The sequence below is a fragment of the Marmota flaviventris genome, chromosome X (assembly GCF_047511675.1).
Source record: "Marmota flaviventris isolate mMarFla1 chromosome X, mMarFla1.hap1, whole genome shotgun sequence".
Taxonomy (NCBI): domain Eukaryota; kingdom Metazoa; phylum Chordata; class Mammalia; order Rodentia; family Sciuridae; genus Marmota; species Marmota flaviventris.
In genome coordinates, this window is record NC_092518.1 from 56,909,709 (window position 1) to 56,929,817 (window position 20,109).

Genomic DNA, 20,109 nt, shown 5'->3' on the forward strand with positions numbered 1-20,109 from the left:
TAGTAGACATTTGTTATTTTTAGCCCTCTGTCATTCATTCATTCTGTCTTCCTCTTGATAACAGTACCTACATTTCATTTCATGTATCTGCTTCTCTCTATAAGCCTGTGTGGATATTGACTTATTGGTGTAGAAGAAGGGGTTTTGGGTTTCTATTTCAAAATTGAATCATTGATTTCAGAGGGAAACTTTAATAAATTAAGTATTCATATTTTTAGACTTTAAATTTAAAATATAGCTTATATTTTCTTGCCTGTTTGTACTATATTAACATGCTTCACTGTCATTCAGTTAATAACAAAGTTTGAGGGCTAGGGATATGGCTCAGTGGTAGAGTGCTTTCCCAGCAGGCATGTGAGGTCCTGGGTTCTATCCCCGACACTGGGGGGGAAAAAAAACCCTCATATCTGAAAGGTGATTTTTCTTCCAGTCTTCTTTGCTCATTTTTTTGCACATTTAACATCTGTAGGTGGTATAGCAGTAGCATAATGGACAATGCTTTTAATAATAATTTTATAGCAAAAACATCAGTATAATTTATGTAGAGAAGTTGTTTTTAGCAACAAAAGCTAAATGCAAGAACAGTGACTGTTAGAAAGTGAATGCATTTCTGCAACTGACTAAGCTAACGTAGTTTTCTGATGATTGACTTTGATGCAGAAATAAAATTTTGAATACATAGATATTATGTGTATTGGTATTGTATATATTGAATACATAAAATTTTGAATACCTAAAAATGGATGAAAATACCATTATCTTTTAGATGATCTTTTTTTAAAATTTTAACTTTTATAATCAAGCATCACCTTTTTTCATTTCATTTTTATACTGGGGAATTGAACCCAGGGGTGCCTCACCACTGAACTACATCCCCAATTCTTTTAATTAATTATTTTGTTGTTGTTTTGAGACAGTCTCACTAAATTGCTGAGGATCTCACTGAGTTGCCTAGGCTGGCCTCAATTTTTTGTGATCTTTCTGCCTCAGCCTCCAGAATTATTGGAACTACAGGCATGTGCAACTGCTCCTAGTTCAAGTTTCACCTTTTATAGAGTAGACAATTTCAGGTTATATGCTTATGAGGTCCTCATAGTATATGGTATTATTTAAGGGAAGAGCATATCCTTTAGATTCTAGAAAATCGGGTGGATGTTTTGATATTCTGTTATTGTGAGTCATTTTTTTCTGAAATTGGTTGATTATATTTGTTTACTCTTTTTAAAAAATATTTTTAGTTCTAGATGGACACAACATCTTTATTTATTTATTTTTATGAGATGCTGAGGATTAAACCCAGTGACTCACACATACGAGGCAAGCACTCTACCACTGAGCTACAACCCCAGCCCTCTATTTACTCTTTAACTTTATTATTTATGTAAACTTGTAAAAGATAAAACAAATTTGTCTTGCCCTTTTCTCAGAGAATCCTTGCTGGTTTGTGTTTAGTGCTTTTCAAACTACTGTTTATATGATTAGCTGAATATCTTGTTAAGATGCAGATTCTAATTCAGTAGGTCAGGGAAGCGGGTGTGATCTAACATGTTCCCAGGTTATGCTAAAACTATTGCTCTGTGGCCCCTACTTTTAGCAAGGCTTGGGAATGTACTGCCTGTTTAAAAAATCAGAATGTTTTCTGTCTCCAGTCTTCATTACCCACCCCCATTTATTTGTCTCCTTCACAGATTCTTTTAGTCCCTTATAATGCAAATGTTTTTGATCCTGGGCCTTGAATTCTACTATGGCAACTAAGTTACTGTTATTCTCTCCTTACCTTGGGCTTTAATTCTCTTAAAACATTATATCTTTTTTTTTTTTAATTCTACAAAGTTACCATGACTGTAATGAAAATGTTTTTAAAAGATCACATCAGAACTTATTATCCAAACAGATAACCTGTTTTTAGCTTTTTTTCTTTCCTTTGACTCCTATCTGTATGGGGACATAAATTTTCCTGTTCTAATCTTAGTATAGATCTTTATGTTCTTATTGGTGAAAGGGCTAGGGCCCTTCCTTTAATTACTGATTGGATAGGGTTAATGAATTACTGTTCATTCCAGTGACAGTAATAACAAATCAAATAATCAAAGTTATTTTGAATTGGAATGAAACTACCAAGATAGAATTTAAAAATCTATACATAGTGATCTAGGAAAATCATGCAGCAAATAAAAATACAGAACAAGAATGTAGGAAATAAAATTGACATTGCCAGACTAAAATCAGGAACAGAAGAGAGCAACATCTGGCTTGTGAAAGTCAAGATCAGAATCTTTGAAAGTCAGAATTAGTAGATAGAGGAGAAGCAATTTATTCATGCTCATCAAGAAGAATAACAGAATATCTTGCAGCTTAACCACTTTGTTCCCCCAGCCTTCCTGTGGCACAAGGCCTGATGTTATTTTATTAATGTAATAGTTTTTGAACATACTGTTGGATAATATAATAAAATATGTTTGAGCTCTCTCCAACTCTACTTATTAAATGAATTCCTGAAAAGTTCTACTCAGAGAAAATTTGACATGGCAGATATATTCCTATAGACTTAAATTATAAAAATAGGAATTGCTTATCTCCAACAAATTTTTGGCCCAAAGATACAGTAAATTCATACTTAGGAATACAGTAAAAATTTAAAAGTAAATTAAATATATTCTTCTAATACAAGTACTTGAAGTTGCAGAAATGGCATGCTAGATGTATAGAAAATAAGATAGTTCAATACTGAGAGTTCTATCCTCTCAATAACAACAATTCCTTCATGAGTTAGATCTAAAAGTTAACTTTTAGATAATGATAATAATTTCATCATTAGCCACAAAGAAATTAAAGCAAATATTCACTGGCCCCTGAGATTTTCATTAATGATGTTCATATGGATATTCCCAGGTGACAGCTACTATCTTATCTGACTGTTGATAAGAATTATTACAGTAGGTCTTTGATCTCCTCTTCTGTTTGAGGTTAAACATCCATATGATATATGGATTTTGTTGTACTGAAAATTTTAAAATGAATTTATTTTTAGGAATCATAGATCCAGTATGTAGGAAATGAAGGTGGCACAGAAAATATACTTAATTCTTGAATCTTCAGTATATTTTCTTGGGATAGATGGTTTGTGTCTTTTGGTGGACATGTTTTTAGGGTGTTTGACGTGGGAAGAGGAGTTGGATTTTTAAATGATTGATTTCTTTAGAGTTCAATTTTCCTTAGCACATTTGGTACATTGAAGCTTATTTTATCAATGAAAATGTACATAATATGACATTTTGTTTGAGGTTTGGTTGTAGATAAACAGGACATGTGAAATAGACATTCCTCTTAATGAAATTACAGCCTGCTATGGTAAATTAAACATATATATGTTTGATCAATTAACTAACAATAAAATGCAAGATTTGAGAAATGTATAGTATAGGGGATAAACTATATAAATTTAGAGAAGAGAGTAAAAGATTACTATTAATCAGAAAATGCTTTATTGAAGAGGTAGGAATTTAGAAATGGATTAGATTTGCATAGGTAAAGGACTAGGAATTTTGGGCAGGAAGGTCAGACTGAGCACAAGGCAGGTTTGGGTACAATAATTTTGTCCAATAAAATATTTAGCATATTTTAGGGGCTGAGGCTGTAGTTCAGTGTTAGAGCGCTTACCTAGTGTGTTTGAGGCACTGGGTTTGATCCTCAGCACCACATTAAAAATAAATAAATAAAATAAAAGTATTGTGCCATCTATAACTAAAGGTATTTAAAAAAATATTTAGCATCTTTTAAGCAAAGGTCACCATGTGGAAGACATAGGCACTGCTTTCAGGAATCTTATAAATCTTGCTTTCCAGAAAGAGGTATTTGTAAAGAAAACAATTAAGGCAATGCAGGAAAAGACCTTGCCATTATGGACTGGTAACATCATAGAGGCTTCTATGAAGGTGTGACTTGATCTAGACTGTGAAGGTAGGGTAGGATTTAAGTAAATGGAAAGGAGAAGTTTGGACATTTGTAGGATGGGCTTTAGCATAAGTAGGTATGGGAACAACATGGTCTATTCAGAATATGATGATTAATAGATCAAAGAGGCTGTAGCTTAGATTTTATATAAAGAGTTTAATCAAACATAAAGCTATTAGTATACATCAGAGTTGATATCAGGTTAAAAAACTGTGATGGAGGCAAAGGGGGACCTATTGAAAGTTTTCAAATAGGATAGTGACATGCTATTATGCTAATAGCAATAATATGTAAGAAAACGAGAGGGACAGTTAAGAGTAGGGAGATTAATTAAGAGTTGTTGCAAGTAGCTCAATATGAAGTGATCAGAGCCTGAACTAAGTTGATAGCAGTAGAAATTCATTTTTTTCACATCTGAGTTTCTACAGTAAAATACCATTTTGTTGCTGGGCAGTGAAAACACAGAGATTAAATAATATACTGTCCCTGGTTTCAAAGATCTTACAGCCTAATGGGAAATACTGGCTCATAATTATGAAACCAATAGAATATTTTTCTATCACCAAGGAGGGGCTAATTAGTGGATGATTTATGAAGACAAAACCATTGAATCTCATGACTACACATTTGGCATTAAATTAATATTGTTTTGAGTTGGTTAACTGCCTCTTGCAGTTTTTGTTTTCTTACCCATCTTAGTGTTGGGCTGGCAAATTACTCACTATCTTGAGGAACTATCTTTTTTTTCAACATGTCCACAATGAAGCCATAAGCTATACAAATAAACTGCTGTTGTAAACCATACAAATAAGGCATCATATTCTCAGAGATTCCAGAATAGGACATGAAAAAGGAGAAACAAGTGAAAGACATAATGAAGGAAGACTAAGGATTTATAATTGGTTATGGGTGGGAGTGGGAACAGGAAGGCAGAAGAAGAACATAGATAGGTAGCAACAGACACGAGATGATACAGAGTCCAGGAAGAGCTGGTAGTAAATAATATAAAATGCATGTATAGAATTTATTTGAACAGTAAAGAATGAGGATTGAGAAAAATAATGGTTTTGAATATTGGACTTAGTAGGAACTTTCATCATCTTTATAATAGCTATCAATTATTTGAGGCTTGCTTTGTGCCAGGCACTTTTCTAAAACTTAGTGTTATGAGTCACTAATTTATTATTGTGTCATAGTTCTATAGATTTATTGTGTTCAACTTGGGTGGTGGTTGTTTGGGATCTCATAGGGTTGCAGTCAGATAAGGGCTACTGCTAGAGTCATCTGAACTTCAGATTCTAAACTTTTTGATTCTAAAAGCTTAGCTGTGCTGAGTATTTAATATATTTTCTTCACTCCCATGCCTGTGGCCTAATAGCTGGAGGCTATTCAGGCATCTTTCTCTTTGTTTGTCTAATAATAATTCCTCACAGCACGGCATCCTCAAGGTAGTTGGACTTCTTATATCATGGCTATCTTTACCTAGAGTTCCAAGAGCCCAGGAAGAAGCTATAAGACTTCTTATGTCTTAGCATCAGAAGTCATGCAGTGTTAAAATTAAGTCACAGAATCAGTACAGATTCAAGGGGAAAGAACTATACAAGGTTGTGAATACTAGGAAGCATACGTAATTCATTGGGAGGACAGATTTAGAAGTCAGCCATTACAGAGGGCTAGGAACACTAATCCCCTACCACCACTTTGATGTGGGAAGTAGGAAATGTATTCTCTTGCCAGATGAGGATTTTCACTACTGTGCTGATTTTCTTCTCTCATGGTCCTTTTATTCAAGTCTTCAATCTCCCTGAATCTTATGCTTATGCTGGAAGGACCCCCATAACTGATCCTTTATATCATTTAGAATGGTATTTGACAGTAGAACATGGGATCAAACTTCAGTGGACTCTAATCCTTATGCACATAACAGTGAATTGGACTAATTCCTTGAAGACGATCATCAATTGTTCTGATTTCCCACTTTGTGGGTTTTCCTAGGATATTTTTGGGGGGGGCTAGCTATTATCTAACACTACCCCTTTTTGTTTCTGTGGGCTTCAGTATTTGCATCACTGATTTTCCAACAGTCTAATTGCATTTGTTTTTATTTACAGAAACCCTTCAAAGTTTTTGGCCACTGAAAATATATTTTCCAATTGTAGTTTATTCTTATATATTTATTCTATTACTTTTGAGGTAAATAAGTGAGCTCATTCTGTTGTTTTAATTTGCATGTTCATCTAGCATAGATTGATGGTTAATAATGTGAATTCTAGAGTCAGATTACATGGATTCAAGTCCTAGTTCCTCCACTTTGCAGGTGCTTAATCTCATGTAAATTGTTTAAACTATATGCTTCAGTTTACTGTACACTAATAGTATTTACCTATTGGGATTGCCTGCAGATTAAATAAATTAATTGATATAAAATTCCTCAAACATGATAGTCAATAGAATTTAGCTGTTTTTACTTTTGAAAAAACATTAGAATTAATTTCTCAAGTTGAGCTGTATGCCTTAAGAATGAAATTCACATTCACTATTTTACATGAGATTAGTAGTCTGTTGTGGACACAATCAAGATGCTGTCTTTAGCTTCTTTAATAGTTTTATCAGCATCACTTTTGTGCTTTGGCTAAGAGTAAATTGAAGGACAATTTTTGCTAACACTGAGCCCATTTACAGGCATTGAAGGAATGATTTTTTTTTGTGTGTGTGTGTATGGTGCTGGTGGTTGAAACCAGGGCCTTGTGCATGTGAGGCAAGTGCTCTACCAATCGACTTATATCCCCAGCCTTAAAGGAATGGTTTATTAAAATACAATGTAACAGGGGAGGGGGTTGTAGCTCAGTGGTAGAGTGTTTGCCTAGCACATGTGAAGCACTGGGTTCAATCCTCAGCACCACATAAAAATAAATTAATAAAATAAAGGTATTGTGTTCATCTACATCTAAAAATATATTAAAAATACTATGTGACGTGTGCTATGCATATATATCAGGAAGAAGTACTGGGTGGTATAGAGGGATGTGTTCTTGCTATCAACTAAATGACCATGGGCTCTCAGGCAGTCATTTGACTTTGGGGCCTTTGATAAGCAGAATAATGTCCCCTAATGAGTTTCTACAATGTAATCTCTAATCTCTGGGACTGTGAATATATTACCTTATATAGCAAAAGGGACTTTGCGAATATAAAGTTACTTATCAGTTAAATTTAAAATAGGGAGATTATCCTGAATTATCGGGGTGGGCCTGTTATAATCACATGAACATAATCACATGAGCCCTTAAGAATGCAGAAGCGGGTTGAGCTGTAGCTCAGTGGTAAAGCACTTGCTTCACATGTGTGAGGCACTGGGTTTGATCCTCAGCACCATAAAAAAATAAATAAACATACTGTGTGTTCATCTACAAGTTATATATATATATAATTTTAAAAAAGAATACAGAAGGGCAATCAGAACTATTTAAAATATAATAAGTACTTAACACACCATTGCTGACTCTGAAGATATAGTGAACCATGAGCCAAGAAATGCTGGTGGCCTCTAGGAGTTGAGAAAACATACCAGTCAACAACCAGCAAGGAAATGAGGCCTCAGGCCCAGAACCTCATAGAACTAAATTCTGACAATGGCCTGACTGAACCTAGTAGTGGATTCTCCCCTACATTCTCCAGATTAGAAAGCAGAATGGACAATTCCTAGACTTTGGATTTATGAGACTCTAACCACAATTCCCATTTGAGCTTTTCATGGATTTCTGACTCACAGAAATGTGAAATAATTAAAATATGTTTTTTAAATCTTTTTTAAAAAAAATATTTGTTTTAGTTGTAGGTGGACACAATAACAATTTTATTTTTATGCGGTGCCAAGGATTGAACCAAGTGCCTCATGCATGCAAGGCAAGCGCTCTACCACTGAGCCACAACCCCAGCCCCTAAAATGTGTTGTTTTAAGGACTAAGTTTGTGGTAATTATTTATAGCAACAGACGAAAAATAATACAAGGCCTCAGTTGCTTCTAAGAGTTTTAGGAACTTCATAATGGCAGATTAGCCAGCTATATACTGAAATGTGTTTTTTAAAAACTATAAAGCAAATAATTGCAACCAGAGTCAGGTCTTTCAGCTATAGACTAAAATTAGGATTCAGTGCAAAGATGCCTTTTATGTATGAATTTTCTGTATATGTATGAATTATTTATATGTACAAATTCTGAAATGGAAAAATGACCATTATTATCAAACCAGAAGCTCAGTGATATCTATATGTCTACCACTATTATAAGAATTATAGTTCTTATTCCATTAAGGAATCAATTATATGCCCTATATTTCTAACAAATAATAAATTTAAACAATTTGTTGTAATTGGCAAACATACCCTTTATTTTCTATGAAACTAATCCCAAGGAGCAGAAATTCTGATATAACCCGGAAGTGATTATTTGGTACATTCCTTAGAGATGCAATATTGCTTTAGAGCAATATCCATATGAAAGATTCTCTACACAAGATAGAGCTAAGTTCATAATGACCATTCTAGTTGCCTTCACTCCCCTCTTTTAGGAATAATGTCAAGAAATACCCAATTCTCCTTTATTTTGTTATTTTCAAAAAACAACTTTATTGGCCAAGTACAATGGCACATGTCTATAATCCCAGCTACTCAGAGGCTGAGGCAGGCGAATTTCAGGTTTGAGGTCAGCCTCAGCAACTTAGTGAAACTGTCTCGAAATTAGAAATTGGCTTAGCTAGAAAATTAAGCAAGAGAAGGAAATCAAAGGGATACAAATAGAAAAGAAAGAAGTCAAATAACCATGTTTATAGATGGTGTGATACTATACTTATAAGATCCAAAAAATTCCACCAGAAGACTGCTAGAACTAATAAACAAATTCAGCAAAATATCAGGTTACAAAATCAACATACAAATATCAATAGCTTTTTTATGCATCAATAATGAATTTACTAAGAAAGAATCAGGCAAACAATCCCATCTACAATAACCTGATAAAAACACCCTAGCAATAAATCTAACCAAGAAGGTAAAGGACCTTTCATTACAGAATGAAAAGTATAGAACATTGAAGAAAGAAATTGAAGGAAACACAAGAAGATGGAAAGACCTCTCCTCCATGTTTATAGATAGGCAGAATTAATATTGTTTAAACAGCCATATTATCAAGACCAAAAATACATATTCAGTGCAATCCTCATCAAAAATACCAATAACATTCTACGCAGAACTAGAAAAGACAATCCTAAAATTCATTTTGAAGAATAAAAAACCAAGAATAGCCAAAGAAATTATACTCCTGAGCTATAGTAACAGAAACTGCATGGTACTAGCACAAACACACACACACACACAAACATAGACCACTGATACAGAAGAGAAGACATAGAGAGAAATCCATACATCTACAGTCATCTGATCCTTGACAAAGGTGTCAAAATCATCCATTGGAGAAAAGACAGCCTTTTAAACAAATGGTGCTGGGAAACTTATTATCCATAGTAGAAGAATGAGACTAGATCCTTATTTCCCATCCTGCACAAAAGTCAATTCAAAAATGGATCAAAGACCTAGGAATTAGACCAGAAACTATATAACTCCTAGAAGAAAATGTAGGGTCAACACTCCAGCATAGAGGCTCAGGCAACAACTTTCTCATTAGGATCCCTAAAACTCAGGAATGAATGCCAAGAGTTAATAAATAGAATGACATCAAATTAAAAAGTTTCTGCACAACAAAGGAAACAATTAAGAATGTGAAGAGAGAACCTATAGAATGGGAGAAAATCTTTGCCTAGCTACTCTTCTGACAGAGAATTAATATCCAGAATATATAAAGAACTCATAAACTACCAACCCCCCCATAACCCAATTAATTAATAGGCAAATGAACTAATAGATATTTCTCAAAAGAAATACAAATGGCCAACAAATACATGAAAAATATTCAACATTATTAGCAGTTAGGGAAATACAAATCAAAACTACCCTGTACCTACAAAAATATGGAAAAAACAAATAAAGGGCCCGGAATGTAGCTCAGTGGTAGAGTACCTCTGGGTTCAATCCCAGTATTGGGATAAAAAATAAACAATTTTATTAAAGCTACAATCCAGTGCATATATTTGGAATAAGTATACAATTCAAGAAGTTTTGACTATACATACACAACGTGCATGTACACACACACACACACACACACATATGCTTATGAACCCATTATCAAAATCAGGATAATAAACATTTATCAACTCCAAAAGTTCCTTGTGACTATTAGTAGCCTTCTTATCTCTCCTTCATTGGACAACTATTAATCAAGAAATGCCACTATACATTGTTTGTATTTTCTAGAATTTTATATAAATGAAATACAGCATTATTCATTTTAGTCTAACTTCTTTCTCCACCAACCCCCGTACTGGTGATTGAATTCAAGACCTTGAACTACTAGGCATGTGTTCTACCATTGAGCTACTCCCCCTCCCCTGCTCGCTTGTGTGTGTATGTGTGTGTAGGAAGAGAGGGGATATCACTTATTATAATATTTTATTTATTTAGTAATTATTATTTTTAAGTAGTGCTGAGGATTGAACCCAGTGCCTCACACATGCTAGGCAAGCGCTCTACTGCTAAACTACAACTGCAGCCCCACCCCACCTGATTTTTTAAATTTTATTTTGAGAAGGAGTCTTGTTAAGTTGCCCAGACTGGCTTCAAATTTGTAATCCTTCTGCCTCAGCCTCCAAGTAGCTGGAATTTTAGGTATATGCCACTGATTCTTGTTCATTCTGGCTTCTGTCCATAATTTCTTGAGGTCCCTTCATGTTGTTGCTTGTAGCTATTGTTCATTTTTTTTATTCTGTGAAGTATTCTGTGACCAATATGCCACAATTTGTTTATCTATTCACCTGCTTATGGACGTTTTGATGGTTTCCAGTTTGGGACAATTCAATAAAGCTGCTATGACCATCCAGGTGCATATTTTTTTATGTACATATGCTTTCATTTGCCTTGGTAAAGACCTAGAAATGAAATGGCTAGTCTAGATGGTAAAGTATATGTTTAACTTTTCAAGAAATTGCCAAACTCTTTTTTCAAAATAGTTATAACTTTTTATTTCACATTTCAACCAGCAATATATGAGAGTTCCAGTTCCTCTGTATTCTGGCACAAATTGAATATTGTTAGCCTCTTTTCATTTAATAGGTGGAATTATATCACATTTTGACCTTAATCAGCATTTTATAATGGCTAATAATGTTGAACATTTTTCATAAGCTTGTCATTTATGTGTTCCTTTTTGTGAAATGTTTTTCCAGATCTTTAAAAAATATTTTTAGTTGTTGATGGACCTTTATTTTATTTACTTATTTATATGCAGTGCTGAGAATCGAACCCACTGCTTCACACATGAGAGGCAAGCGCTCAACTGAGCTATAACTCTGGCCCTCTTTTGCTCATTTTTAATAGTTGTTTTCTTAGTATTGAATCAGAAACACCTTTCAATATTTTGTAAACAAGATCTTTTAAAAATTTTATTGAAGTATATAATTGATATTTTATATATTCAAGGCCAACAATGTGATATATTGATATATATGTACATTGTAAAATAATTATCACAATCAAGCTAATTAACATATCCATACCTCACATAGTTACCTTTTTGGGGGTGAAAATACTTAAGATCTACCATCTTAGCAAATTTCAAGTATAAATTATTGTTAACTATAGTTACAATGCTATACATTAGGTCTCCAGAACTTATTCATCTTGTCATTGAAAGTGAGTACCCATTGACCAACATCCCCCATCCTGGTAACCACTATTCTATTCTCTGTTTCTATGAGTTTGACTTTGTTAGATTCCACATAGAGGTGAAGTCATATAGTAATCATCTTTCTGTGTCTGACTTACTTTATTTAACATAATTTCCTCCAGGGTCATCCATGTCATTGCAAGTGAGAGAGTTTCCTTGCTTTTAATGATGAATAATATTCTGTTGTATATGTAATACACCCTGTGTTAACATTCATCCATTAATGGACATTTTGGTTGTTTACATATGTTGGCTATTATGAATAAAGCTGCAATGAACAGGGGGGTACATATATCTCTTTAGATATAATTTTACTTTCTTTGAATATATACCCAGAAGTGGGATTGCTGGCAGTTCTATTTTTAATTTTTTGAGGTACCTCTATACTATCTTCCCTAATGGCTTTAACAGTTTACATTTTCACCAACAATATATAATGGTTCCCTTTTCCCCATATCCTCATCAACATTTGCTATCTTTTGCCTTTTTTAAATAATAGCCATTAACACTGTGAAATGATATTTCATTGTGGTTTTGATTTGCATTTCCCTGATGATTAGAGATGCTGGGCACATTTTCATATATATGATCATCATTTGTATGTCTTCATTGAAAAAAAAATGTTTGTTCAGATCTTTTGCCCTTTTTAAACTAGATTATGGGAGTTTTGCTATAGAGTTGTATATATTTTAGATATTAATCTCTCATTGGATATATGGTTTGCAAATATTTTCTCCTGTTATGTGTGTTGTTGGTTTCATTTTGTTGATTGCTTCCTTTGCTCTGCAGAAACTTTTTAGGTTTATGTAGTTCCATTTATTTCTGCTTTTGTTGCCTGTGCTTTTGGTGTCCTATCTAAAAAAAAAAATCATTGCCAAGAGCAATGTCAAGGAGCTTGTGACCTATTTTATTATTCTGAGAGTTTTATTGTTTCAATTATTACACTTCTACATATGTCTTCTACATATGTTAGGTTGATTTTTGTGTGTGTTGTACAATAAGGGTCCATTTTCATTGTTTTGCATGTGGATGTTTTGTTTTCCAAACACCATTTTTTGAAGAGACTGTACTTTTTTCACTGTGTTCTGTGTGCCCTTGTCAAAAATTAGTTGATTGTATATTATGTCTAAGTTTTCTTGTGGGCTCTCAATTATGTTCCATTTATCTATGTGTCTGTTTTATGCCAATACCCTGTTATTATGGATTACTATAGGTTTGTAGTATAATTTAAAATCAGAAAATGTGCTGCTTCCAACTTTGTTCTTTGTTTTTAAGACGTCTTTGGTTATTTAGGTTCTTTTGTGGTTCCATGTGGATTTTAGCATTGTTTTCTCTATTTTAGTGAGAAATGCTATTGGAGTTTTGATAGGGATTACCTTGAATCTATAGATTACTTTAAGTGGTATAAACATTTTAGCAACATTAATTCTTCTAATCCAGGATCACAGAATATATTTCCACTTATTTCTGTCATCTTCTATTTCTTTTATCATTGTCTTATAATTTATGGCTTACAGATCTTTCTTTAAATTTATTCTTAAGTATTGCATATTTTTTTCACAATAGAATAAATTGAATTGTTTTCTTGATTTCCTTGTTGGATATTTCATTGTAATATAAAGAAATGCTACTGATTTTTTTATGTTGATTTTGTATCCTGAAACTTCACTGGATTTGTTTATTCTCACCACTTTTTGGTGGATTTTTTTTTGGGGGGGGGAGGGAGTATAGGGAATTAAATCTAGGGATCCTTAACCATTGAGCCACATTCCCCACTTGTTATGTTTTATTTTGATACAGGGACTTGCTAAGTTGCTGAGGCTGATTTTGAACTTGAAATCCTCCTGCCTCCTATTTAGTAGATTCTTCAGGGTTTTCTACATGTAGGATTAATTACTTCTGCAACCAGAGACAATTATTTTAGTACTCACATTTAGCTTCTGAATCCATTTTGGGTTAATTTTTGTACATGAGTTATGGTAAAAGTCCAATATCGTTCTTTTGCATGTGAAAATTCAGTTTTCCCTGTGGAAAAGGACAGTCCCTTCACCATTGAATGGACTTTGCACCTTTGTCAAAAATCATTTGACTATTTATATAAAGGTTTATATCTAGGTTTTCTATTCCATTTCATTGGTCTGTCTGTTTTTGGTTTTGGATTTATTTTACACCAGTTACATACATTTTGATTACTGTAGCATTTTAATCAGAAAACATGAATCTTCCAACTTCCTTTTTAAGATCGTTTTGGTTATACAGGGTTCCTTGAGATCCCATATGAATTTTAGGATGGAGACGGATATTTTAATTTCCTCAAAAAAGTCATTAGTATTTTAATAGAGATTGCACTAAATCTGTAGATAACCTTGGAATTATTGACATTCTAGCAACATTAAGTCTTCCAGTCTATGCACTGTTGGCATTTTAAAAAATATTTTTTAGTTGTTGATGTACCATTTATTTATTTATTTGTGGTGCTGAAGATCGAACCCAGTGCCTCACACATGCTAGGCAAGTGCGCTGCTATTGAGTCACAACCCCAGCCCCAGCACTATTGGCATTTTTAAAATACTGGTGTATTTTTTGGTAATCAAACAAAAAGAGTCATTGGTGAAGGTAACTGGTAAATTTCTCATGTCAGTTCATGCAACTTTACTGGATCTCAGTTACCAGTTTTTAAAAATTGGCATCATTTCCAGGAGAAGGCATAGATTAGAGATTAGGAGAGAAATTATTATTTTTTGCTTATAGGTGGTAACAATATCTTTCATTTTTATATTTATGTTGTGCTGAGGATCGCACCCAGTGCCTCACACATGCTAGGCGAGTGCTCTACCTTTGAGCCACAAACCCCAACCCAGGAGAGAAATTATTGACTGTAGATGTTCATGACAAAAATATTTTGGACTTAATCCAACTGAAATTAAATGATTTATTATTGACAAATAGGTTTATTTAGATGTTTAACATCAGTTTACTTAAGCTTGGATATACTTATGTTTTTGGTACTGGGGATTGAACTCAGGGACACTCAACCACTGAGCTATATCCCCAGCCCTATTTTGTATTTTATTTAGAGACAGGGTCTCACTGAGTTGCTTAGTGCCTCGCTATTGCTAAGGCTAGCTTTGAACCCACGATCCTTCTGTCTCAGCCTCCCGAGCCACTGGGATTACAGTCAGATATACTTTTATCTGGCTTATTTTGTTCATGCTGAAATAAATGTTCTTCTGTTGACATTGCTTAAAATTATATCTTTTTGAACAGAGAATCTGTTGGATTTCATTTCCTGAAGACTATCTGTGAACATTTTAAGTCCTCAGAAAATATTGGGAAAGCTGTATTGTTCCACATCGACATGCTTTTACAAAGGAAAGAAGAATTGCTTGCCAAGGAGAAGATTGAAGAAATCATTATGGGTCAGTAGGATTTCTGCAAGTGTTTTAGAAAGGTGTTAATCTGCATATAATTCTAAGATAGTTGTCAGAGCAATAGCAAAATCCTGAAGTCAATAGATTTCTTGTACTTCTTTTTTTCTCCCTAATATACTTTAACAGTAACACCTCACCTATGCAGATTTCACAAATTTGATGAGCTAGAATGATAACGTAGGCAAAAATAACAAAACAACATAAAAAATAAACAAACTTCTGATTTTTTAAAAAAAATTTATTAGTTACTGATGGACCTTTATTTATTTATTTATATGTGGTGCTGAGAATCTAACCCAGTGCCTCACACATGCACCCTACCACTGAGCCACAACCCTAGCCTCTAAACTTCTGATCTTAAAGCTCATGTGGAGTGGGAAATTGTGAGATTACAAGCCTATTTTCATGTTTCCACCTTGCTATCAAATTAGATGTGTGCTTTTGGGCAAGGCAATATCTCTGGACCTTGTTTTGTTCTACTATAAAATGAGGATTATGAATAAAATTCCTGGTTGTTAGACTTCTATTTAATAGCAGTATTCCTTTGTGATGTAATTTTATATGAACCCTACCCCAGATAAAGTAGATTAGTTTTTCTAGTTACAGAGATAAAGAGCTAAATTTGCTTAATAGTCCTCAAACCCTTCTCCACTCTATAGAATCTCTATACCTTAAAGAACACAGATGATATGATCCCTTTCTTAAAAAATTCTCTCCCTTACCTCACCCTTCCAACTCTATACATGTATAGAGATAGTCACTAAACGTTAACACAGGTTTATTCTGACTGGTGACACTTTAGATAATGTATTGCTTTCTTCTATTTTTACTTTGCCATATTGCTTAAATTCTTATATGCATCATGTTTTTATGAAAGCAAAGTGATTAATATTTTTAAAAGGAAATCATTTGACTAGATTCTATGAACCATATTTTAGTGATGACACCCTCTTTCTAGACCTTCACTAAGGATTTAGTTATTTTTAGATCTGATTTTGATAACCTTTTATTATCTGGTTTTCTAAACCGTGGCATTTTATTCATAGCATATTACAAACAGAGAAAAGGTATGCAGAGAAATACACAGGTAAGAGAGGAAAAAAACCTACAAAAATTTTAAAACATAGATTCAGGTGTGCTAGGCAAGTGCTCTATCATTGATCTATATCCCAAGCCCCAAATATTTTTAAAAATATAGTAATTTGTACTATATAATAACTCTCAAAATCATCAATGTGATATATATACACACATGTATTTATATTTTTAAAAATATTTATTTTTTAAATACTTATTTTTTACTTATAGGTGGTCACAATATCTTTCATTTTTATATTTATGTGGTGCTGAGGATTGAACCCAGTGCCTCACACATGCTAGGCTAGCGCTCTACCTTTGAGCCACAAACCCCAACCCAGGAGAGAAATTATTGACTCTAGATGTTCATGACAAAAATGTTTTGGACTTAATTCAACTGAAATTAAATGATTTATTATTGACAAATAGGTTTATTTAGATGTTTAACATCAGTTTACTTAAGCTTGGGTATACTTATGTTTTGATCCCTTTCAGTATGTGTTTATGACTAGCTTACTGTGAGGTATTAATGATGCAATAAAATACAATAGTTTTAAGTGTTGTTGACCTTATTGAATGGTAAAGAAAATATTAAATTTTGCTTATAAAATAGGAAGTATCTTTAATTTTTAGAAAATTTAAGAACTTTCATGAAAAGATTTAGACTTTTTAAATGACAATATTTTATATTTAAAAAAGTAAACTGTTAGCTAACTAAAAAACTTGCTATTACAGAACAACTCATCTTTCTAAAATTCCACTTAGGAAATATTTTGTTGTAATATTTTAAGTGAATACATCAGGTAACCATTTACACTCTTGTGACTATTTTTAATTAAGTCATGACACAAACTACATTTGCTGACTTGGCTAGGGAATCAGACATTCTTAGCGTTCTAATAAAAAATTTTGTAGAAATTGATGGTTTGTGCCAAAGAGACAGAAGAAAAGTGGTATAGAATTCTATTATAGTTTAAACTTTACCTTAATGTGCTGATGTATTTGAACCCTGTAAATGTCTACACCAGAAATAATCAGACACAAGTTACGATTTAACCTAATAAAGTTTATTTGTAAGTGTGGTCTTAAAGTATTTTACCAAGGCTTAAAGGTATAATTGGCCTTTCTTGTGAACTTGATCTGATCTATTTAGTACATAATGATATAAACACTTCTTATTAATGATTTCTGGCATCGCTGTCTGCTCATTCACAATAACCTTGTTAAGGTACCAAATGATGATCTAATTTGGAACATGGAAAATAAGTTTAAAAGAGAGTAGGCTGGAAATCTATCACAGACTGATGGGAGAATTACTTTGGTTCTAGAAAACTCTGATTGCATTATATAATCAATTTTGGTGGTAAACCTAAAATTGATGATGAAAACCTGTCTGAATGTGATTGTTTTTATAGCCATTACGTAAAGATTATAGGCTTTGAGTATAGTTAGCACTCTTTGTTTAATGTAATAGATCTAAATTCTTGCTTTCAGAGCTTAGGGGGTTTTTGGTTTTGTGTTTTTCAGGTCACCAAACAGGAAGTCAACTGACAACAGAATTAGTAGGCTGGTTACAAAACATTCTGTGGAACAAAGCTGCCAGAAGTTTTGAGGTTTGGGAGTACATTATTTTCATTCTTTATCCACTGCAACAAATAAAACTTTGTTCACTATAAGAATCATAGGGCATCAAATTCCTTAAGAGTTTCTCTCTTTTAAATACTATCTATTTACTAAATATTCAGTGTGGAGTGCTAGTGGGCATTGTACAAAAAGTTTATTCAAAAATGGAAGACATGGCTCAGAGGTAGAGCATTTGCCTAGCATGCATGAGGCACTGGGTTTGATCCTTGACACCACATACAAATAAAATATATTGTGTCTACCTATAACTAAAAAATAAATATTTAAAAAATGGAAGACATGATTCCTTTCCATTGAGAATTGTAGTATAGCAAAATGACATCACTGATATTAAAATACAGGAATCTAATTTATTTTAATATGAGGGACAAGAAAGTTAGAGGAATTTTGTTACCTTAAAAAAAGTATGAGGCCACGTAGGTATTTATGGAGTTGACGGCTCCATAAATATCTACTTGGCCTCATACTTAAAAGCATTTTAAGAGAGAGATGAAAAATTAAGAAAGAGATGAAAAAAAGAAAAACTTTATGAAACAATCCAGGTTTCCTGCAGAGAAATTTGAAACTAAAGATACATTGATCTTTTTTTCTTTTTTAAAAATGTGTTCTTTTTAGATATACATGATGAGAGTATTTTGTTGTTTTTTTTTTAATTTTTATTGTTGGTTGTTCAAAACATTACATAGTTATTGACATATCATATTTCACACATTTGATTCAAGTGGGTTATGAATTCCCATTTTTACCCCGTATACAGATTGCAGAATCACATCGGTTACACATCCACTGTTTTACATATTGCCATACTATTGTCTGTTGTATTCTGCTGCCTTTCCTATTCTCTACTATCCCCCCTCCCTCCCCTTCCCTCCCATCTTCTCTCTCTACCCCATCTACTGTAATTCATTTCTCCCCCTTGTTTTTTTTTCCCTTTCCCCTGATGAGAGTATTTTGACATATTATACACACGTAGAGATACATTGATTTTTAAAGCAAAGAACAGTCACTCATAATCCTGGTCATTCTTAAAATGTTATATATTCCTTGTAATCTTCTTGTGTATTTGTATATTTGCATATGTAAATAAAATGGTACATACTTTGTAAAAAGTTTGAACTGAGGATGCAGCTCAGTGGCAGAATGCCTTCCTAGCATGAGCAAGGCCCAAGGTTTGATCAGTAGCACTACAAAAGAAGGAAGGAAGGAAGGAAGGAAGGGAGGGAGGGAGGGAGGAAGGAAGGAAGGAAGGAAGGAAGGAAGCTATGAAGGAAGGAAGCTATGGTATGCTTCTACCTCCAACCAATATGTGGTAATAGAGAACAGTTATGTCCCTGCTTGAACAATACCCTTCCAAAAAAAATACAAGACATGAAATGAAAAAAAAAATTAATGATACTGATGATCAGGCAGTGAAGAATGATCCCTGGGAAATAGGAAACATGATGAATACTACAAATGTATAACTTACTGCCTTTAGTTTCCAGGCTATAACTTGGGAAAGGGAACTGAATTGTAACCTGCCAGGCATCCTTATTTGGGGAGATGATACTGAGAATCTAGGGACACCTAGTCATCTAAAGTTCATAGTACAGAGAATCAGAGAGGGGTGCATAGCAAAGAGAGAGAGAGAGAGAGAGAGAGAGAGAGAGAGAGAGAGAGAGAGAGAGAATCCCAGCTGGGCATGGAGGTGTACACCTGTAATCCTAGCAGCTCGGGAGGCTGAGACAGGAGAATTGTGAGTTCAAAGCCAGCCTCAGCAAAAGTGAGGTGCTAAGCAATTCAGTGAGATTCTGTCTCTAAATAAAATATAAAATAGGGCTGGGGATGTGGCTTTGAGGTGGAGTACCCCTGAGTTCAATCCCAAGTAGCAAAAAAGAGAGAGGACTGGGGCTGTAGCTCAGTGGCGGAGTGCTTGCCTGGCATGTGTGAGGCACTGGGTTCGATCCTTAGTACCATGTAAAAATAAATAAAGGCATTCTTACCATCTATAAGTACAAAATTTTTTTACTAAAAAAAAGAATCCTAGTCATCAGAAGGTCCTCCTCCAGTGTTTAATAGAGGGTGTAACCATCTAAAATATTAAGAGGATAAGTACCTGGCACTCACATACATCTGGGCATAGAGCCCATTTTTTTGTTTGTTTGTTTTTGTGGTGCTGGGGAT

General features: G+C 33.7%; 1 protein-coding gene across 1 annotated transcript in view; it reads left to right on the top strand.

Moving 5' to 3' along the window:
- Tex11 (testis expressed 11) overlaps nt 1-20,109 on the top strand; it is a 299,055-nt gene that overhangs the window by 148,659 nt on the left and 130,287 nt on the right. Inside the window, exons 14-15 of the mRNA XM_027935840.2 lie at nt 15,062-15,213; nt 17,830-17,915. Of these exons, the coding sequence (XP_027791641.2) occupies nt 15,062-15,213; nt 17,830-17,915 (238 nt within the window). The remainder of the gene's footprint in view (nt 1-15,061; nt 15,214-17,829; nt 17,916-20,109) is intronic.